The sequence below is a fragment of the Teleopsis dalmanni genome, chromosome X (genome assembly GCF_002237135.1).
Source record: "Teleopsis dalmanni isolate 2A chromosome X, ASM223713v2, whole genome shotgun sequence".
In the NCBI taxonomy this organism is placed as follows: Eukaryota; Metazoa; Arthropoda; class Insecta; order Diptera; family Diopsidae; genus Teleopsis; species Teleopsis dalmanni.
Window position 1 is genome coordinate 4101957 of NC_051848.1, and position 23151 is coordinate 4125107.

General features: G+C 24.7%; 1 protein-coding gene and 2 long non-coding RNA genes across 3 annotated transcripts in view; 2 read left to right on the top strand and 1 right to left on the bottom strand.

Annotated features, from left to right (window-relative positions):
• Positions 1-13303: 13303 nt before the first annotated feature.
• The window catches only part of LOC119689311 (insulin-like growth factor-binding protein complex acid labile subunit), a 37962-nt gene continuing 28114 nt past the window's right edge, over positions 13304-23151 (bottom strand). Inside the window, exon 12 of the mRNA XM_038104114.1 lies at positions 13304-14498. Coding sequence (XP_037960042.1) covers positions 13819-14498 — 680 coding nt within the window. The 3' untranslated portion in view covers positions 13304-13818. The remainder of the gene's footprint in view (positions 14499-23151) is intronic.
• LOC119689312 lies at positions 17246-19854 on the top strand. The gene is made up of 7 exons (XR_005253401.1): positions 17246-17361; positions 17808-18034; positions 18100-18152; positions 18212-18364; positions 19547-19648; positions 19711-19761; positions 19823-19854. It is a non-coding gene; the product is annotated as an uncharacterized LOC119689312 (long non-coding RNA).
• On the top strand, positions 20080-20493 carry LOC119689313. The gene is made up of 2 exons (XR_005253402.1): positions 20080-20265; positions 20339-20493. It is a non-coding gene; the product is annotated as an uncharacterized LOC119689313 (long non-coding RNA).

The window sequence follows — 23151 nt, forward strand, 5'->3', positions numbered from 1 at the left end:
CCATGCAAATTGAAGTGCATAATGCAAGAAACGTTGAGTACTCAATTTAAATGTTCGCTACAACAAAAACACAGTCGATATCAACTAATTTTTTTATTTTTATTTAAAAATTTTTTATACACATAAAGTGCTTATTTATTCTTGTCCTTTTATTATCCTTTTTGGGTTAAATGTTTTTTTTATTTTTCGTTTACTTGCATTTGTTTGGTTTTACTCGTGCAACGTTTGCGGTACGTGGTTTCATTATTTTCACGAGTTTCGCAAACGTATGGCAACCTCACTCAGTTGATTTTTAATTTTAAGTACGTTTTTCATTTTTCACTTACTTCACTTTTTCTTCTATTATTTCAGTTTTAATTTCTTTTTCTTCTATTTTTCTAATTTTAATGCACTTTTTTATGTGATTTCTTTTTGATTTACCAACTCACAGCACGTCTACAGTTTTCATTACTCGGGTGTGGGGTTTTTGCTCCTTTCAACTTTTACTCTTGCTTCATTCTCTTTTTTTCTTTTAATTTTAATTTCCAACTTCTTTATTGTTAGCACAACTTGTTATCAAAGGAAATGACTCGGAAGATAAGGATCATCATCGTCAGAATCAGCATGAACATCAGCGTCATCATTGCGTAGATGAGAAAGTGCGGTAGTATAAAAAATGTTTTCTGACTCATTAACTGAATTTGTTAATCCTGGTAATTGTGGTAGGAGTTAATTTTTCTATTATTCCTCTTAACATTGTTTTTTTTATAACTTTTTTATTTTATATAAATCCACTCATTCCAGGTTGTGGTATCGAAGTAGTCATTAAAAATATTGAAATTATATTAATTAAGAGCTTAAAATGATGTGCAAGGCAAATGACTAAAAGACTCGTCGGTAAATGTATTCAATTATCGACAAAATGATAAGAATAATTAAAAAGTTAATATTAATGGAGAGGAGAACAAAGGATTTTTATTATGTATATAAATAAAGTCCTTTATAAAATATAAAAGAAAAATTGGTAAAAAAATATAATACAAAAACGAATAGATTTTAAAGTGATTGAGTTTTTAGTGTTCATAAAAAAAATGTTTTTATGAATTTATTATTTTAGTTATATTAAAGTAAAAATGAATTTTTGAAATCTATCACAAAAAGCACATATCCATTTAACAAAATTTCAGAAAGTGCGTAAAAACCAATATAAAAAAATATCAACACTAGCAAAAAATATTATAAAATATCACTTAATTCCAGTCAAAGGTAATTAACCCTGTCTACCACACAAAAATTGTTTGCCCTCCAGTAACAGACCACGTCTCTGATACATACATATATGATTTATTTATTATTATATTATATTATATTATATTGTGATTTACTTATCCAGTCAAAACTAATTAACCTTGACTATCACACATACATTTTTTGCCCTTCAGTAACAGACCACGTCTCTGAGACGTATATGATTTACTTACTAATATATTAGTCGTAATCAAATACTTAAGAAACTCAGTGAAATTATTTATTATATGTTTTATTAAAAGATAAAATTATAACAATTTTATAATGGCCATGTGCGAGTTTGAGTAAATTGATGGTAAATTGAGGGAAATAGTAAATTATGTCGGTATGGCAGCGATTGTTGGTATTTACCAGAATTTCAAGTAGGGTAAATTAGATAAAAATTAGGTAAATTAGGTGTTACCATTGTGAAAATTTTATAAAATGTGTAATAAAAAAAATTTAAAAACTTTTAACCAAAAATAATAAATAAGTGCAATGAATAAATAAATACATGTTTACATAAGTTCAATGCAAAACATTCTTAGGAAATTTCAATTTGCTTTACCTCAATTTACTCGAACTCGCACACGGCCAATATATAATCTCCACAAATTGGAGCAAGGCAATTGCTGCATATCATTTTTGACTTTCTTTTCTTTGAAAAACAACCATATTTACCTATGCTTCTTCGTTCATTTTCAGTTGAAAATTACTATGTAGTCGGAGGGGTACCGACAGTTCTATTGGAACATTCTTCATTAGAACATCTTTTACACATTTTCCTAAGAAGCCTTGGCAGGTTCAAGTCACTTCTTAATACACGGAAAAGTTAACTGCTCGTTTAGATGCATCACAAACTGGAAACGTAATAGTGGCTTAGTAGAGCTCTCTTTTTTATATTATTATAATTATGAAAATGATATAGATAAACTGCATAGGTATTTACACTTGCAATATTCATCATAATATAAAAAATGCACACAAAGCACCTCATTGTGTTTCTGCCGTGGTTCATTAGCTGACAGAGTTGGTGAAATGTATTGACAGGTCCTTTAGTATCATTAGATTTAAGCTTTTCCGAATTTCGGGCTTCCCCGAATTTTCGTTCGTAAAAACTGATTTACAGAATCAGTTTTATGCAATGTAGATATTCATGTTACAAGTTTGGTTTTGGTTTTGAAACTAATATAAAATATTTTGGAATAAAAAAAGAGAAGTATTGGCCGATCGCTTTTAAAATTTTGAGTATATGAAATCGGCTGGCTTCGGCTTATCGGCTTAAAATGTCTCTGATATACGATAACATTTTTAAATTTATAAAAATACTTACACTTCGAACAAGTTTAACGACACAACTAAGATATCAGACCATAGCGAACTAAATTAGGAGAGCATAAATCTCGTTTTATATATGCAGAGTGAAAAATATCGACTCGGAGAAGTGGCGTGTAAATGTCAGGGTTAAATACTTTAAATTAGATTGTTTAACTAAAAATTAAAGCAAAATTAAAGCATTTAAAATATTTTTTATATTCGAAATATGGTCCAAATAATTTAGCTCACACCTTTTTTGGTCTGTTTATATATAAGAAGTTATAATAAAACTAAAGACGTGGTTTTATAAAGCGTTTACCATATACAAAAAGGGATGTGACTACACATAATATGTTAACAACAGTAAGTTAACATGATCCTTTCTTTGAAATGATATAAGAACTCAAGTTTCATTTAAATTACCTATAGATAAACAATACATACAGGTGCAAGGGTAACGGTACGCTTCATAGCAAATTCTTCTCATATCGTAGAGTATGAATTCACTCGATCATAAACAAACTCAGATACTTGTATCAAAATATGTAGAGAACATTAGGCACAGGAAAGATACAAATGGGTTTACCTATGAAAATTCTTAAGAGGAATTTTTAACAAAGTAAAGATTTTATTTTTAGAATATACATTTTATTTTATTATCTATTTAAATAAAACAAAAAAAATTTATCGATTAAATGACCGATAATTTTATTATTGATAAAATTGTTACACATTTACTTTAAATACATATACTTTTGCTTCTTTACAATATCTTAGATTATACATACAATTAATTTTATTAATATATTTTTTTTATAATTTCTTTCTTTTTTTTTTTTACTATCACTATTTTAGTATATTTAATCCTAATCAAATATGAAAAAATTTAAAAAGATCCGTCTGATATTTTTATAAAATATTAAAATTGAAACTAAGTTTAAAAGATTTTTTTTTTATTTAAATTAATTATATAAAAATATATTTTTTTCACGTTAGATATATGTAAATACTTTTTTCAATACATTTAATAATTGCAGTTTAAATGCCTGTATATAAATTATATTTAAATTTTTACCAAATACATGTTTTATAATCAAAACTTAACATTAATAAATCTTACGCATAAACTTCAATGTATTTTTTTCACTTATATCTATATATATCTATATATATATATTTTAATTTTTTTGTATTATCTATTTTTTAAAGTCATTTGCAAACAATAAAAAAAATCATTTTAAATTAATTTATTTCTTCTTAATGGATATCTTTTTTTTTTTTTTGTTTTTAATATTATTTTGTGAAAATTCTATGCAATCAAGTCCTTTGACTAAGCAATTGTGTTCGCAGTTAGAGAAATTCTCTTAAATGCAGTTCAACTTGTTATTAAAATGCAATTGTTGAGCAATATTTATTTGTATTCGATACTTCAATATTTAAAAATATTCATTTAGTATTTGTGGAATATTCCAATTTCAGCCTTAACAGAAAAAGTGCCTATTCCGATATTTTATTTTGTCAATAGCTTTTTTTTTTTGTCAATATTCAACATTTCTACTTTGCAATAAAAACTAAACATTTTATAACTAAACTTCTACTTTACAAATAGTAAAAATAATATAGAAACAAATTTTTAGTAACTTTTTTTAAAATTTAACAATTAACTTAACTCGGACAACGCCAGTACTTTTAATAATTGATTTCTATATATACAATTTCATAAAATCTACCTCTTTTTTATATTTTCATAAATATATATATATATATATATATATATATGTATATATGAAATATATATTAATATACGAAATATATACTGAATACTGAATACAGTTGCAGTTAAATACAGTCGTCATATTTAACAGAATCCTATGTAATCAAAGAAGATTTTAATCTTAAAAAAAAAGTACTTATATACATACAAAGACAAATAAATTAAAATTATCTATATAAAAGTTTTCATTTTTGAAATTATTAATTTTTTTATAATTTTACATGTTTCCCTTAAATTTTATTCAGTTAAATTAACTATGAGAGACGGTCTTAAAATATATTTTTCTCTGTCTAATTTATGATTTTGTGTAATATAATGATTATGATCATAAAGTATTCCATATCAATTTATATAAAAAAATTAATATTTTTTTTTAGAATTTATTAATTTAATTTATTTAATTTTTACGCAGTACTTATTGGCCACATAAAGAACATACATATTAAATAATTTTTGCTATTCTTTAAAAATTTATATATTAAATTTATAAATAATAAATGCTATGTAAAAAAAATGTTTTTTTCTTCAGGAGGTACGTAGCTTTTTGTCGACAAAAAGTACTATATCATCTCTGTTCTCAAAGAAAACATTAGCTAGTTGAACACTACGATCTTTTTAAGTCTAACAAGCACATCCGATACAGCTATATACTTATAAGCATTTAGTATCAATTTGTCATAAAACACATAACACATAGGACTCAGTACCCAGAGCTATAGGACCCAGAGCTATATCTATACATGTTAGTATTAGTTTTATAAACTTAATTATCATTATAAATAAATAAAAAATAAAAAGTCTGGCAAGCAAAATATTGAATTGGTAGATTTTGATTCCCGATGTGTACGGAACTACATGTTATTTCAAACGAAGTGCCAATAACACTTCCCAAAAGAAATTGAAAAAGTAAACTTGCTCTCAGTACTATTCGAAAACTAATCGATTGTTGAATTGTGATTTTGGGAATGGCCGGCACTACTATGCTTTTTAAGCGAAATATCGATTGCTCCTATTAAGAGAAACGTGTAAAGTATATATGCTTTTAGGATTTCTAAAGATGTATTTAATTGGTGGATTGTGACTTCAAATGTGGTCGTATGTAAGCTTCAACTCAATAACTTTTTAGTTGATCAAGTGAGCTCTCCAAAAGAAACAGACACACTTTAACATTTTCAAAAAAATTACAATAAGAATACTGATGCATTTTAGGTTGTTAGTAGTTGTGATCTTTAATTTAGTGTAATAACATTTTCTACTTTCATATATATATATTATTTTAACACAATTCTTTTTCTTTTATTATTTGAAATTGCAAAATCAAGACCTTTAATCGTGTTTATTGAGTAAGTATTAAGCACAGTAAAGCAAACTCTAACTCAAACCGAATTGAATGATAATAAGTAAGAATGAGAGTCATGAACTATGTTTTGTGTCTTTGGACATTATGAAAAAAGTTTTAACCCACACTCAGTTTTTAGATCTCTTTCGTATAAAATTCTAGTAACTAAGAAAAACGAATATAAAAAAGTTCTACATAACTTGAATTAATAAAAAAAATTTAATAAAGAGGTTTTTTGAACAGTAGTGAACTACAACAACAAAAATTCATTTTATATTATTTTAATTAATTGAATTTTTGGCTGACCATACAGCTGTTTCGACTATTACCAAATACACATTATCAGTGGTCTTGGAAATATTTCTTTTATATAATTATTCGTAAATAATTTTTTTTTTTTGAGACTACAAGTACTAAAAATCAATCTTGGTCGCTGTCAAATTTGAAGCTCAGAGTCAACGCACCTTTACCAAATTTTATTGAAATTTTCTTAATTTAATTTAAATTCTCAAAAAGATAACATAAGAGACACAATCAATACAACGTCGGGTAAAATAAAAATTAAATTAATTTTTTTTTCAAATTTATTTTAATAATGATCATAATAATAATTAAGAACCAAATGATCAGTTTTTATTTATATTTGCAAATACTATGTATATGTATAATTTTAATTCAATCAGTTATCATCAAACTTTTTCCCTGTTTTTTTTTTGTTTTTGTTGAGATACATTATATTACACAAAATCACTATAGATATTAAGTTTTATACACTGGTATTACATATATTTATTTTAAATTACTTAATTATTAAATAAAATCGGAGTTTATTATACAAATTTGATTTGTATTTTAACGCGTTGCTCTTTAATTTATATTTATATAGATTCTATATATATTCATTAATTTTAATACATACATATATATATATATATATATATATATTTATTATTTTTTCTATACATTTCATTTTATATCACATTTGAATGTGTGTGTGTGTTAAAGTATGTTTTGTGTTAGACTTTTAGAAATGCTTCGAGGGGCACAATCGATCTCTAGGTCTCAGTGCAAAATCCCTCAATATATAAATAATAATGTGTTGTGTGTGTGTGTACTATTATTTAATTAGCATGTAGCTATATGTGTGACTGCATATTTATGGAACACTACAAATATTCTTCACAATTTTTTTTCGGAATTCAGATAAAAATTCTGTCATTATCATTTATCTTATTTTAACTATATAATTTGTCTTTAAACTTTCTCTGAAATTGAGTACTGGAAAAAAATTACTCTGAAGGAATTGACAGAAAATGTGCTACGAAGTCATTAGAGTTGAACTGAAAAATTAAGTGAAATGTATTTTGAAATGAAAAATTGAAAAAAGTGAGTGAAAATAGAAAGTTTTTCATTTTTTCTGGAAAATAATTATACGCGTCATTCGACAAGGCGAATGACGTCGAACAATGGCTTCCCTCTGAAATGAGTGCATAAAATGCAAATAAAAATATAGAATCGTAATGCTCAATGGAGCGTGTCCTGTGGTGGGCGTTATAGTGAGTGTAGATGTGGGTGCGGATGTGGATGCAATTTAAATGTATATATTGATGCAATAGAAATTAGTTTAAGTTCAAACTATTCTAACCAGGAACAAAATGAATTGAAATTCATCGTTAAGTAAACACCAAATGCAGTCTCAAGGAATTTAAGAAATTTAAGAAAAACTTTTGTATGCATTTTTCCTTTTCACTTAATTGTGTATCTTCTGCATTCACTCATTATTACCATTATTATTATTATTATTATATTTTTCGTATCTTTAAACTTTTTATTTGATTTGAGCTTTTTTTATGTGTTCTTTTATTACCGTATTAATGCTTTTGCTATTTCATGGTGTTGCGCAATTTTCAATGAAGTGCATAACAAGGAATTGAAGCGAAACTTTTAATCGTGCAATATCCTACTTACATAAATCAGTGAAAATGGCTCAATTACGTTCACGTAGAGTAAAATCAGAATAAAATAACTGAAAGTAAAGTGAAATCCTTGCACACACTTGAATAATGTATGATTTCGCCAAGATTCGGTGTGACTTTGTGTGGCAACCCACAAATTGGCTGCAACTGCTAGTGAGTAAACGACGGCAGGAGCCCACTCCTTTGGAAGGCATGCAGGCATGTTGCAATAAAATAGTTTTAAAAGCAATCCTGTTCTTCTACGTATGCATTAATAACACCATTTTTATGCACTATTAAAATGTTTAGATTTGCCAAAATGCTTCAGCATATAATTTTTTATTATTCTGCTCCCTCTCCGACCACACAACCATACAACCATATAACCATACAACCAACCAACAGCCAACAAAATGTGGTGTTTAAAATTATATGTGATTTAGGTGTAAATTGTTCCTTTTTATGGAGTTCCTGAAAACGTCTGTTGATTAAGTGTTAATGTAGTTTATATACACAATGCCACGCCCACTATTCACACGCAATTAATTTATTTGCACTGTAAAGACCTTGCGCATATGTGGGAAGTTGTGTTGAAATGCTTTTAAATGAATTAACAAATTGTAAGGTAGGCATCAATATATCATTTATAAATATAGTTAATAATAGATGAAGCAACAAAATAAATAAACTATGCTTTAATTCATAAATTATTATCGATACAACTAAATAAAATCATAATAAAGTTTATGTGGACACAATTTTTAGAAACTGCTAGTATTTCTATAACTGAAGTTCTAATCAAAGACCCGGCGAACTATATTTGATGCTCCGTTGTACGTTTGATTTAACTTCAAAAAAGAATTAAAAATTTTTAAAATGCAATACTTTACGAGCAATTAACACCACGTTTACACTAACGAAATTAACTCCACAAATGTGGGGAACAAAAGTTGCCATTGTGAATACATAATCTATACCTAATACCTGCAAAAATGTACTAGTGAGGTTAGTTAATTTTAAGTGTAAACATAGAATAAAAATAAAAGTTATATTTTTGTATTAATATTAAAATATAACAATATAAACATTGACACCCAAAAAAAAATATTTCATCTAACTCATTTTTTATAACAGTTTTATATAATTACTAATAGTTAATTAATTAATTAATTATATTTTCTATTTGTTAAGTATAATTTAAAATAATAAAAATTATTGATAGTTAATAATAATTATTGGTATATCAAATTATCATCAACAAAAATACTTATAATTATTAATAGTTAATAATAAGTACTCTTATTAATGATAAGTTCAAATATTATTAATTATTATTCACTATCAATTAATAATAACTAATAATAGTTAATCATAAGTATTTTTATTAATGATAATTTGACATATTAATAATTATTATTAACTATCAATTAATAATAACTATTAATAGTTAATTATAAGTATTTTTATTAATGATAATTTGACATGTTAATAATTATTATTAACTATCAATAGTTATTATTATTTTATATTATATTTAACAAGAAGAAAAAATAATAATAATAGAAAAATATTGACATACAAGACACAATCAAATAAAAAATAAATATATATTGAAAAAATATTTTTAAATAATTTTTAATTAACGAGCTAATTGATCATTTTAGAAATAAAAAAAAACTATGATTTATATTTTTTATTTAAAAATATTTTATAAAAAATAAAAAATATAAATAATTGCATAGAAATTTAATTACAATAATATTTTAAAAAAAAATTTCAAAAAATTTAAAAATTATATCTCGTATTTATTAAAAACACTAAATATTATGGGTTATTTTTGAGCATATTTATATAAAAAAGATTAAAAGATTAAAAATTCATAAAAAAATGTTTTATAAACTTAAATTTTTAAAATTTGTTATTGTATAAAATGTTTGAAATTTTCAATATATAATTTCAATATATTTAAATTAATTTAATTTAATAAAGAAAATAATTTATAAACAATTACAATTATTTTTTATAAATTAACGTTATTATTAATGAACTAATAAAGTATAAGTATAGAAAATAATTTGTTCTTATTTGTATTTATTATTTTGTTAATTTTGTTAATAATTAAATTAATTCACATAAATTAAAATTACATATTAAAATGTTTATATTTTAATTTATAAAAAATATGTAAGAAAAATCTATATTATTATTTTAAATTTTATTTAAAATTAATTTTTTTTTAAAAAAATATATGTAATAAATTATGTATATTTAAAATTAATAAAAATATAGATCTTAGATTTATAAAATAAAAAAGTTGTGGAAAAAATATTATATATATTATATAATTTGCATATTTATATTTATTTTAAAATCTCGCAGTTTTAATATAACTGAAGAACTTTTTAAATTATGATTTTTAAGGCTTAAAGTTTTAATATTAATTTAAGTAAATAATATTTAAATTATTTATATTATACCAAAAATTTTATTAATTTAACATTACTTTATATATTTATGCATGTGATTTAATATTGTTTTTATTATATCCTCAAATATGATAATAAAAAAAATAAAATGTGAAACTATATTAATATAATATGTAAATAAATGTTTTATAAAAAATATTTATTTAAAGGGTGAAGCCTCTTTTTTGTACATACCATGGAGGAACGCTTAAACAGAATTTGTTTTTGTCATAGATATTTATATAGATATAAAGTTGATATTTATACTATATATGTTGTGCTTTGTAGCTATTTTTTTTTATGAGGGAGCATTTTCAATATATTACTTAGTTACTTTGAAAACAATCTGAAAAGATGTAAGAGTTTAATATTTACATATATGTATATATAATATATTCAGTTTTCAGTTACATCCAGCAATGTGCAGATTTCGGCTATGTAGAATCTCTTTAAAAATTATTAGAGCACAAAAACCTATTTCCGGGACTTAAAACACGTGATTTGCATTGAAATTTAAATATAATGTCTTTCCCACATAAATAATAAAAATATATATATTAAAAATTTTGCATTGAAATAATTTCAAAATTTTAAATTATATATAAACTCATAGAAATGATATAATATAAATGTATTTCCTGGAAAAGTGTGAAAATGAGTATGTCCACACATACGCAAGTATATCTGTATTGTTATATATATATATATAGCGTTTTTATATATATTTGTATAAACATATATATTAGAGTGGCCGCAAAAAATTTTTTTTTGATTTTCATATGTTTCTGCTTGTTAAAATATTCCTTTTGATGATAAATTAAGGAAAATAAAATTTCAGATCGATCGCATTGTGCCAACCCGTGCCGAGTTGAGCTCAAAGTTGTAAAAGTACCTCAATATAGAAAAAGTCATCAAAATTACTACTTTGCTCGTAAAATATATTACTAACAGTTTTATTTCAGGAATATTTTTGAATAATTTACATTATTTATATGTTTTCACCTAATTATACTCTATTTTGTTTGTTTTACTGTTATAGTTTTTAACATTTTTCATGTTTTCGGCTTAGTAGTGACGATTTAGTATGAGATGGATACATGTGTCAATAATATTCAACAACTTGCAATAAATACTGTTTGTCATTTGATGAGGTGCCAAAATCCAGTACAAAAACAGCTTTTAGAAATATTTCGTTGATATGATGGCAGCATGGAGAAAAAGTAATTCACGCTCCAATTTCTGCTCGAGCAAAAAGGCGGCACCCTTGTGAATACCAGTATTAGAACTTGTTGTATCAAAGCAAATAAATTCAACTAAGTTGTCTAATTCCCAAGTAATTAAAAATTGATGAATTGCATGTGCGATTTTGTTACCAGTGCTGTTATCTAGTTTCGAAATACCAAGTATATTTTCGGTTTTTTCTCCTGTGACGACAAGAGCAAGTCGATCAACCTTTTCTTTACCCTTCATTTCTGGTAGAAGTTTTCCATCCCAATGGAATACAAAAACTTGAGGGATCTGCAATTAAATATCTTAAATAAAACTTAAAAAGTAAAAACTTTAACTAATTTACATTGAAATTCTTCAAAATATCATGCGCTTTTCTGCATCGGTATTCTTTTCTCATCAGGTGGACAGTTGTACGATTCAGAACAAGATCTTCTACGCGATGACCTAAAGCAGCTGCTGTTGCACTTATGAAATGAATCGCATCTCTAGTAGAAATTTTAGATTTATCCATGCAAGCAAGCATTCTATCATCAATGAAATGTATTTTTCCTCGTAAATGACTATTTGGTATTCCAATTATAATATTTTCTTCTATTGCTACTTCCGAGAACGATGGATATTCCATAAAATCTTCACTATTATCGCTATGCTCAATATCGAGTCTAGAATCTGTCGCTGCTATTCGAAAAATATACTTTCATGTATGTTTATTGAAAACAAATAAAGAAACGTAAAGAAACTGTTTACGCTTATCAAGTTTCTCCAATAGTTCTAACTTGCGCTTTTCTTTTTGTGATAATTTTTTATCAATGCCTGCTATGCTTCCTGGTCGGTCTTTCTTTCTTTGTTGAATCAAGAAATCTTTATCTTCTTGGATATTCATTGTTTTAACAGCAGTAGGTACTGCGATATCGGATATAAAATGTTCTATCTTTTCACGGAACTCTTTTTCTCTGATTCGGCATTTTTCGTGTGGAGATTTGCTACTTTTTTGTAATAACCTCCACTCATCGTACAATTTTTGTAATTTTTTTCGGCAATAAGATTCAGTTAGAGTAGGAATACGAGCCTTTTGCCAAAATGGTAATACGGAATCAATCACATTTCTAAAACTTCGTTTCAAGGTCTTGTGTTCAGCACGAATTTTATAGAAAAGCAGTTGAAGTAACATACTTGCTTCATTGGCGGCAAGTTTGCTCCAAAGACTTCGCTTTCACATTTTCCTATTAAAAATACCATATATTATCATCATCGGATCTAAGCCGCTTTAGAGATGATTTTGATTGCAAAGATGAAACGGAATCCATATCAATTCAGATTAATTTTTGCAACGTAAATGATCAATTATCGTTAAACTTTTTTCTCGTTGTCAATTTGAGAGTCAAAAAACAACTATAACAGCAATGTTACTACTCAGCTTTTGTTACTTCGTATCAAAAATTATGTAGGGAATAGAAACAGACGTAAGTGAATTCAATATCATAACGTAAAAACATTTAAATAATGTAAATTAGTCAAAAATATTCCTGAAATAAAACTGTTAGTAATATATTTTACGAGCAAAGTAGTAATTTTGATGAGATTTTCTATATTGAGGTACTTTTACAACTTTGAGCTCAACTCGGCACGGGTTGGCACAATGCGATCGATCTGAAATTTTATTTTCCTTAATTTATCATCAAAAGGAATATTTTAACAAGCAGAAACATATGAAAATCAAAAAAAAATTTTTTCACATACAACTTATGGCCAGTCTAATATATATGTATATAATTACATTTATATAAACATATATATAAAATAAATGCTTGTTGGGAAAATACCAAGTTTTGCTTTGTTCTAGAAGGTGAAATTGTCTGTAGGGAGTGGAGAAAGTTATTAGAAAGCAGTACTTCATTGTGAAAGCTTGAAGACATTACATTTTGTTTTTGTTTTTTTGAACTGCAGTATATTTAAATAACACTTAAATCCTTAAATATATCCATATATATAAATAGTATATATAAGTTTTTTATTTGTGTCGCTTATTATTCTATCTTAATTTAATTAACTTATATTACTTAATTTTTCTTTTTTTTTTTCTCTTTACCTTAATGCAATATTTATCTTGTTTAAACGTTTGTCTTATATTTCTCTGTTATTTTTGTCCTTGTCTTTTTTATGGGTTTCCTTTTTACTGCAACGTTGCTTACTTAAAAAATTTCTTCTCCATTTTTATATTAATGCAATTGCAGCAACCATTGTTGTTGTTGTTGTTGTTGCTGGTTATGTTGCAGATGTTAATGTTGATAATGATGACTGTGATTATAATGAAGAAGTAACTAACTACGTGCTTGTTGTTGTTATAGTTTTAAATGTTGTTTGTGTTTTTGCAGTTGGTTGAATTGTTGTTTTAGCTGTGGTTGGTATGGCAACAGCTATAACATTAATGGCAGTGGCTGAGCCACCAAAATGACCGATATTACCCCGAGGTCAGTTGACACTAACCAATGGCTCAAGTGTGGTCAAATGCAATAATTGCTGCTCCGGTTGTTGACCAACGTTGCCGGCTATCGCACTTCCTGTCATTGTTGTTGATGATGAAGTAGCTGCTGCAGCATTTGCAATTGCTGTTGGTGGTGGCGGTAATGATAGGGGCATTGCTGGTGGTGGTGATTGCAATACAACTACAACAGTCTCCTGTGGTAATGTGGTAGTGGCACGTGCATTCACTGTGGATGCTGCTGCTGCAGCTCCCATTGTCTTTGTTGGTACAATACGTGCAGGCGTGAGCGTTGTTGTTACCGAGGGTACTCCTGGTGGTATAACAGTTGCGGCAGCTGCTACAGCTGCTATTGCAGTTACATTGCCGTTTATGCCATTAGTGGGTGTTGCACTATACATTATATTACCACTATTGTTTATCATTGCTTTTGGTGGTTCATGTGCTGGCGGTGGTGGCACGGGTGGCAAAACAAACTCATCAATTGTACAAACGCGATCATCAATGGGAAATTTGAAATTTATTTCATTGCCTCCGGTTGCCTCACGATTGCCTTTGTTGCTGCCATTACCGATACCGCTGCCATTATTACTTGTGTTTGCATTGTTACCATTGCTGTTGGCATTATTTGCGGATGCTTCCAAATTCTTTTCCAAACATTTGCCCTCGCCTACGGAAGTAAAGGAAAGATAAATGTTATTCCAAAAAAAAAAAATGTTTTGTACAATGAACTTAGCTTTAGATTTATAGGGTTTATAGTTTTAATACTTTTAAAATCATAAGACATAAGTCCGATGAAGTCATAAAATTTAACGATTGTGTAGAAATCTTTAGAGATACGTGATAAAATTTATAGTTAAAATTTTGAAAATGAAAAATAATTCTTTGCAATTATTGGTAAGAATATTTTTTTTTAAATGATTTTGAATATATGCCTTTTAACAGTAAAATAATAAATAAAAAATTCACAGAATTAATTCCTGATAATTCCTGATATGTGCCAACTACTTTGTACTTGGCTACGTGCTGATCTAATTTTACTCACAACAGTTCTGACATTCGGAAGTAATCATGTTTTCTATAATTATATTTGCTAGAAGAATACAATAGAACTGTGGTGCAATGAACATGGGTCCTAAAAAAGTTAGAAGATCGATGTAATGTTTTAATAGGCTCCCATCAGGAATCCATATAACCAAGGGTCAGCAGATACAACTCAAATGGTAACTTATAGAGATGAATGATCCATTTTTGAGGTTGTTAAAGAGGAATTGTACAAATTAGATATCACGTCCAGCGAGATAGGAAATTATAATAACATATGTGCCATTCAGATAGCAATCTGTAAGCCACACATATTGTGGTAATTGTGTACTTTAGATTTTTGATAGAGATGATATATATACTATATACATAAACAACTTGTCATAATCTGGATCCTTAAGTTTTTGTACTAAGATATTACTAAAGTGGACCTAATTTGAATCATTATGGAACGCAATAAGTTGGTTTTTTGCGTTAAATAGAGTCTTTTAATCTGATTTCAAGTGCAGCGTGGGATACAGTAATGATGACAGCTCAAAGCACAACGCGGCGGCCTGTCTATAGAGGTTACTATATTAGCAGTATATACATATTTTACGTCAGTTAATACTTTTTGTAATTATTTTTTTTTTATTTAATTAAAATAGAGAATTTATTACATTAGAGAATTTTATAAGTATTTTTTTCTTATATGGAGTGTGAAGTAAAATTTAAATATAAATAATCATTTTGATACCTTCTGAAGATGAGTTTCTTAATATCAAGTAGGTCAAGTGGGTCATCTTGTTAGCATTGCAATATTCAAAATTATTTCATAGTAATTTGAGATATTATTATTTTCATTATAAAATTTTTTGTTGAGGAGTTGGTTTCAATTTGTATCTTCGGAACAAAATTATTGGTTTATAATTTTATCAGATCCTTTTGGTTTTTGGAAAGCAAAATGTCTTTGTTTTTGAGAAGGTGAGTGAGAAAATTAAAGAAAATACTTTGACGTGTCTTTCATTTCGTTTTCTAATTTTTCTAATTATTATAATTATAATTATTAAAATTGTAAATTAAATATAGAATGTGATAATACGCTATCGTGGCTTAAATTATTTTCCATTATCTAAGATAATCGGAATAACGAAAAACAATATCAATAAAAACTATAAAGTTGTGCTGTAATTAAATGACCAATTTTGTTGCAAAATTAATTTATGATTTTTGGTAAAAAAAAATAACATTTTTGAAATTTAAAAACTAATGAGAACTATCATATTATTGGCATTCGCGAAAAGTTATGAAACTGAATTAAATTTTATTCATAATTACGACCAATAAGCCAGTTTCAAAATTAATACATAATTTTCGTAAAAACAAAAAATTTGACAAAAAAAAAATTTGACAGTTTCAAAATAAAATTTGACAGTTCAAAATACAAACTTTTTAGACTAAAGTGAATTTTATGAAAATTTGAAAATGCTAATATATTTAAAATACTCATATATTTAATGTAAACGAATAGAGACCCTATATATACACTATATTTAGGGTTCGGTGGAGTCTGACGAATCCTTTAAATAACAAACTGGCAAGTATTTATAATTTGTTATTCGCCGAAACAAAAATATTATCTATATTAATGAATGTTGCATATAAAATGTAATAGAATGAATGTCTAATTAGATTTCACATCATATTTTTCGTTATATCGAGAGTCTACTGTATATACAATAGATACAAAAATTTGACATGTGTGTAAAAATTTTCTAGTTAGCATTGAAATATTTTAAGTTATATTATTACAACTTAAAAATATTATTTGTTTTTTCATTATAAAATTTTTTGTTGAACAGTTGGTTTCGATTTACTTCTCTAGAACAAAATTATTGACATATAATATTTCAATCTTTTTTTTTTTTTGATTCGTAAAAAAACAAAATGTCTTGTGTTTTGAGAAGGTGTGTGGTATAAAATCAGTGAAAAAAATTTGACAAATTATTATATTCCGAATATTTACTTGCAGTATTCGATATTTCAAGTTGTATCCTTTGACGCATACGATTGAGAAAAAGTACACCCAGATTTGTCAATTTAACGAAAAACAAAAGAAGTTACTTCCTCAAACTGCTCAAAAACGTGAGTACTATTTAAAATATATTTTACTTTTTTCAATATCATAACATATATATATAGCACAACCAAAACCAACGCGTATATTTGACTACTTCAAAAGGGTCGAATTTCTTCAATCGTTATAAACCAATACCAATGGTTTATAACAAAAAAAGAAAAAAAAGAATAATACCATTTTTTTTATATGTAAGTAGTGCTCTCTTCTTATTCGATTTATTCCAAAATTAAAAAATTTCTTTATATTTTAAGAAAAAAAAAAAAAAAAAAAAGAACACAGAAAACCAATCAAGTATCATGAAAACCAGAGTACTTGATTGCTATAAAATAGAAAACGTTGATTTCTTCATATTGTTGTGTTACGATTGGAAGTAAGTATTTTTAACCTCAAAATAGGTTCAACCAATTTACACTTAAATATACTAAATAATGAAAAAATACTCCCTATTTATGATTTAAAATAAATTTTGTTATAACTAACAACTAAGAGACTGTAACTTGAATTCATTTTATATAGAATTGAACCCACATTCATTGATTAAAACTGAATACAAGAGGTAATGATCTCGAGTGGGTTAATATGAGCTAGTTATGATATTAGTTAAATTATAAGTAATATATATTAGTTTTACATATTACTATTATTATAAAACTAAATATTAATAGTTTTACTAAAAATCCGTTTTCATGTTGTTGCTTTGCATTTTTACAATGTTATGTGCTTACCGAGATCGTAAATACTCCGCATATTTGATTAACTTATTGCTTTTAATATATATTAAATTAAATAATACACTATATAAAGAAGTACTTTTAGATCTTGTACCAATAACTCGTTCTGGAAAGGGTCTTTGATTTGCAATGGCGGCAGTACACAATGTGATGGAATCAAAAGCTTTAATTCTATTGAAAAGTTTATACTTAAGGATTGATAACCATACATATCAATGTATAGATAAGCTACACTATACACTTGATATGTTATGCTAAAAAACTATAAAAAAGTATTTGGGCCCTATATAATTGATTGAAGTTCATTTTGAAGTAAGTTGATCTATAAGTTGTTACAAGTCTTTTATTTAACTTATATGCACTTTTTGTAACTGAAGGTACACAGATTTTGGATTTATGAGAATAATTATTAAACTGTTGTGAAGGAACGGTAACTGAGTCAATTTAACAACTAAAATAAAATATATAATAAAATTTTTTATTTATTAGTTATTAACTATTTTACTTTGCCGACATTACGTGTAAAGAAACTTTTACAAAAAACAGATTGATTGCAACTAAAAACAAAAAATTTACATCAAACAGCCATTCACATTTTGTTTGATAAGCATGCGCTGTCTATTAATATAAAAAATATTAAATGTAAGTAATATTATTTATAGTAATATTTTTTTTAAACATATATTTTTATATAAAATAGGTCTTTTAAAATTTCTTAATTAAATGCTACTAGTATTCATAATCCTTAGTCTTTAAAATTGATAGTAACATTTTTTTTAATATATATATTGTGATAAAAAATAAGTAATATTATTTATAGTAATATTTTTTTACAATATATATATTTTAATAAAAAATAATACTTTTAAAGTTTCTTAATTAAATGTTATTAGTATTCATAATCTTAAGTACTTAAAATTTATAAAATTTATAATATAAGTAATATTATTAATAGCAATATTTTTTTATAATATATATTTTTATAAAAAATAAGTAATATTATTTATAGTAATATTTTTTTAATAATATAAATTTTTATAAAAAATAAGTAATATTGTTTATAGTAATATTTTTTTAAAATATATATTTTTATATAAAATAGTTCTTTTAAAATTGCTTAATTAAATGCTATTAGTATTCATAATCCTTAGTCCTTAAAATCTATACAATTTTTAATATAAGTAATATCATTAATAGTATAATTTTTTTATAATATATATTTTTATAAAAATAAGTAATATTATTTATAGTAATATTTTTTTAAAATATATATTTTTATATGAAATAGTTCTTTTAAAATTTCTTAATTAAATTCATATTCATAGTATTCATAAGTCCTTAAAATTTATACAATTTTTAATATAAGTAATATCATGTATAGTATAATTTTTTTATAATATATATATATTAATAAAAATAAAGTAATATTATTTACAGCAATATTTTTTAAAATATATATTTAGTCTTTAAAATTGATAGTAACATTTTTTTTAATATATATATTGTGATAAAAAATAAGTAATATTATTTATAGCAATATTTTTTTACAATAAAAAATAATACTTTTAAAATTTATTGATTAAAAATTATTAGTATTCAAACTTCTTAGTCCTTAAAATGTATACAATTTTTAATATAAGTAATATCATTAATAGTAATATTTTTTAATAATATATATATATTTTGATAAAAAATAATACTTTATTTATTAGATTCTACATTATTATGTATTGATTAAAAACTATTAGTATTCATTGTCCTAAGCAAATCTTTTGATTCAATTCAAAAAAAAGAAATAATTAATTGTTATTATTTATTTGACAGGCTAAATATATTTTAAATATGAGAATTTGAAGTATTATAAAGACGTTTGTCTTTTATAAAAAAAAATTTATTGTCTTATTTATAATGAAGCGAATTTACACAGTAAGTAAAAAAGAAATTATGATTATTATATATACTTAATTAAATATTAATTATGTTAATAGGATCAATATATTTTGGATGCTTTGTGTTTGATGTGTGAAATGCGTGTAAAGGTAAGTAATATTATAAATAAATATTAATAAATTAATTTTAAATTAAAATTTAATTTTTAAGAAAAACTCGTTTACTATATTAACTATATTATTATTGATAATGTGAATTGAAATATAAGTGAGTACGAATATTTTAAAATTTATAATTTATATATAATTATTAATATATAGTTATTTTACTTTATTTACTAATAATTTTTTATTAAATTTTTTGTAATATATTTTTAAGAACTTCGCTATTCATTGCCTTTTAAAGGAAACAATAAGTAAATTTTTTGTAATTTCATCTAAAAATTTTTTTTCGCAGCTCAATATATATATGTATTTTTAAATAACTGGATATACTGGTAAAAATAAAACAAAAACATATAATTAAAAAAAAAACAAAAAAGAAGAGAGGAGCATATTGACCCACAAACTTTGTTGAGCGGTGTACATTATATATTTATGAAGATATATAGGCGGATTACTGAGGGTATTTTTTTTAAATAATAAACTTAAAAGGTTGGTACTTTACTTAATTTATTTATTTTTATTTACTAATATTTAATTTATTTCTAATTATGATTTAATATAGGCAGATGTGATGAAATTGTATTATTGTGTGCAATAAATTTTGTTGTTTGTTATATATAAACAATTTAAAGTTTAAATTGTTTAATATATAAAAACATATGAAATTTTTGTGATAATAATACCAAAGAAAGCTCTCAAAAACCTATGGAACGTAAATGTGATGAAACCGAGAAGGGTGTAGTTCTCTCAACTAATGCAAACCAAGTCCTTAAAGCGTGTGTGAAAGGATATACAACTTGACTCGGAAAATATTAATATTAAAATTAAAAGTGTAGTATGTAATGTATTTGTAAGTTAATTTAAAAAAAAACTTTTTGGTCTAAATTTATTATATGTAATTACTTTAGCTAACAAAATTAAAAAAAAAAACAAAAAAAATGTAAACATGGAGTTTTTATATAAAATGCACAAATTTATTAAATACTCGTATTAACCAGGACTTAATAGGACTTTTGTCTACAACAAAAAAATAATAGGGTAGTAGTTTAACAGACGTCTGGTTCAAATATCTATTAATATTTTAACAAGCTGCATATTAAATAATTCCCCTAAGACATATAAAAACCGATAAGGAATTCAATAAGATTTTAGATGCTATATCACTTTAGCTATATATATACATATTTATGAATTAATTATGTAGGACTTAGAAGGATTTTATAGAGATATATTTCTGAAGTATTTATTAAAAAATGTTGGTTTTATTCGTCTATAATTTGTAGACATGGTCTTAATGGTTATTTGCTTATTTAGCATGGGATATATTACTTCTAATTTTTAATATTACTTCTTATTTATTGTTATAATTTTGGAAATTTTTTCATGATTTCGGTAATTTATTGTTTAGCTTTATTTTGATTTTAATTTATTTGTAATTTTATTTTTTATTCCGATTTTATTATTAATTATGTATTTTTTTTAATTTTTTAGGCTTGGTTAGTTTAATTTTGTTTTTATTTTTATTTTTATTTTTTATATATTTACGATGATTTAAATTTTTCACTATAAGAAATATTATGGTTTGTTTTTAAGTAGATTCGTATCTTATTTTATAATTTATTTTTCATTATATTAATTATGCCATCGATATAGTAGACAGAACAGGGTTAAGTATTTAAAAAAAATTGCTTATAACCTATTTTTTAATAGTCTGTTTTTTGATTTGCTATATTTTAGTCAATATTGAAAATGAAATAAACGTAGACGTCTAGCACAATATTTAAAATCGTTTACAGAATGGTATTCTCAATATAGACACCTTCATTGTATTTAAATAAAAAATTTCAACAATATGATATATATAATTATTACCATATTTTTGTAAATAAAGTCGTTCAAGAGTCCATATTGATGTATGCATGTCAGTTAAGTACATATTTCAATCCTTTATAACTACAAATCTAACAACTTCTATATTTGTACTATTTTTATATCTCATATGTCCCAGCGATATAAAATCAAACTGTTGATGTACTAGGATGAAATGTACCAGTCTCTTACGATAACTGTAACCATAGATCTAAAAACTTGTATCTAGATAGTGTGTATCTAGATCACATATTACTTTTCATATATTCCAATTAAATATAACATACGATATATTCATAAATCCCAATAAAATATATTTTAAATCGGTTTATTATATAGAATTTGATGGTTGATAAACGAAATTACTAATATAGTTAAAGATTTCAATAGAGTGAATTAAAAGTATACTGTATGAAGAATTATTAACAAATCAGCATTTGTGCATGTATTGTTTATTGGTTGTCATTTATGTATATTCACATTCACATGTAGAAGATATATCCGTTATTAAGAATATGTGATTGGTTGACCAAATAAATATAACCGAAATGGAACAAAGTCCAAAGTTATGGCAACAGTTCTTAGAAGCAATGACTAATAGTGTTATTCCAGAAGTGGACAAGACTGGACAATCTCAAGTTCCAGGTTTTTTGTCAATTTTTTGTTTAATAAGTGACACTAACCAAAGCACTTGCCTTGTTTTTAAATAAGAACGAGCCTATAAACTCCAGTATTATTTGGACACAAAAATTTGACGAATTGAAAGGTTATCTTCTTGGAAGTTGCCAATTTTTGTTTCAAAGCTATTCTTTTTGTAGAGACATCTGTTATGCATTTATGCAATTTTACAAAGAAGCTATGCAAATGTTTCTCTACAAGGTCGCTAAGCGCGGTAAGGAAAAGCGGAAGAATATTATTGTTCATATTTCCTATAATTCATATTATTCTTAATACAATAAAATAAAATAAAAAATAAAAATAAAAATTAAATCGTAGTAATGGCTACAATTAACTTACATAGTATATGGTATTATGTGTTTTACTGATTAACCTAATAAAAATTAAATTATTTTTAATAAATTGAAATTTAATAATAAAAATTGATTAATATATAGTGATGGCTATAATTAACTTACAGAGTACAGAGTAGTATTTTATGTTTTACTAATTAACTTAATAAAAATTTTATATTAGTTTTAATAAATTATTTTCAATAATAAAAAAATTAAATTAAATTATAGTAATGGGTATAATTAACTTATATAGTAAGTGGTATTATGTGTTTCACTAATTAACCTAATAAAAATTACCTAATTTTTAAATAAATTAATATGTAAAAGCTTTTTTTTAATTTCTAAAAGAAATTTAAATATTTTATTTAATAAAATGCATTTCACTCTCTCAACTTGCCAGACTTGCCATTCCACTTGCCATTCCACTTGCCTTTGTCTATTTTGTAGAATTTTTGGATTTTAATAAATGACTTAAGTTGGAAAAGTAGTAGGT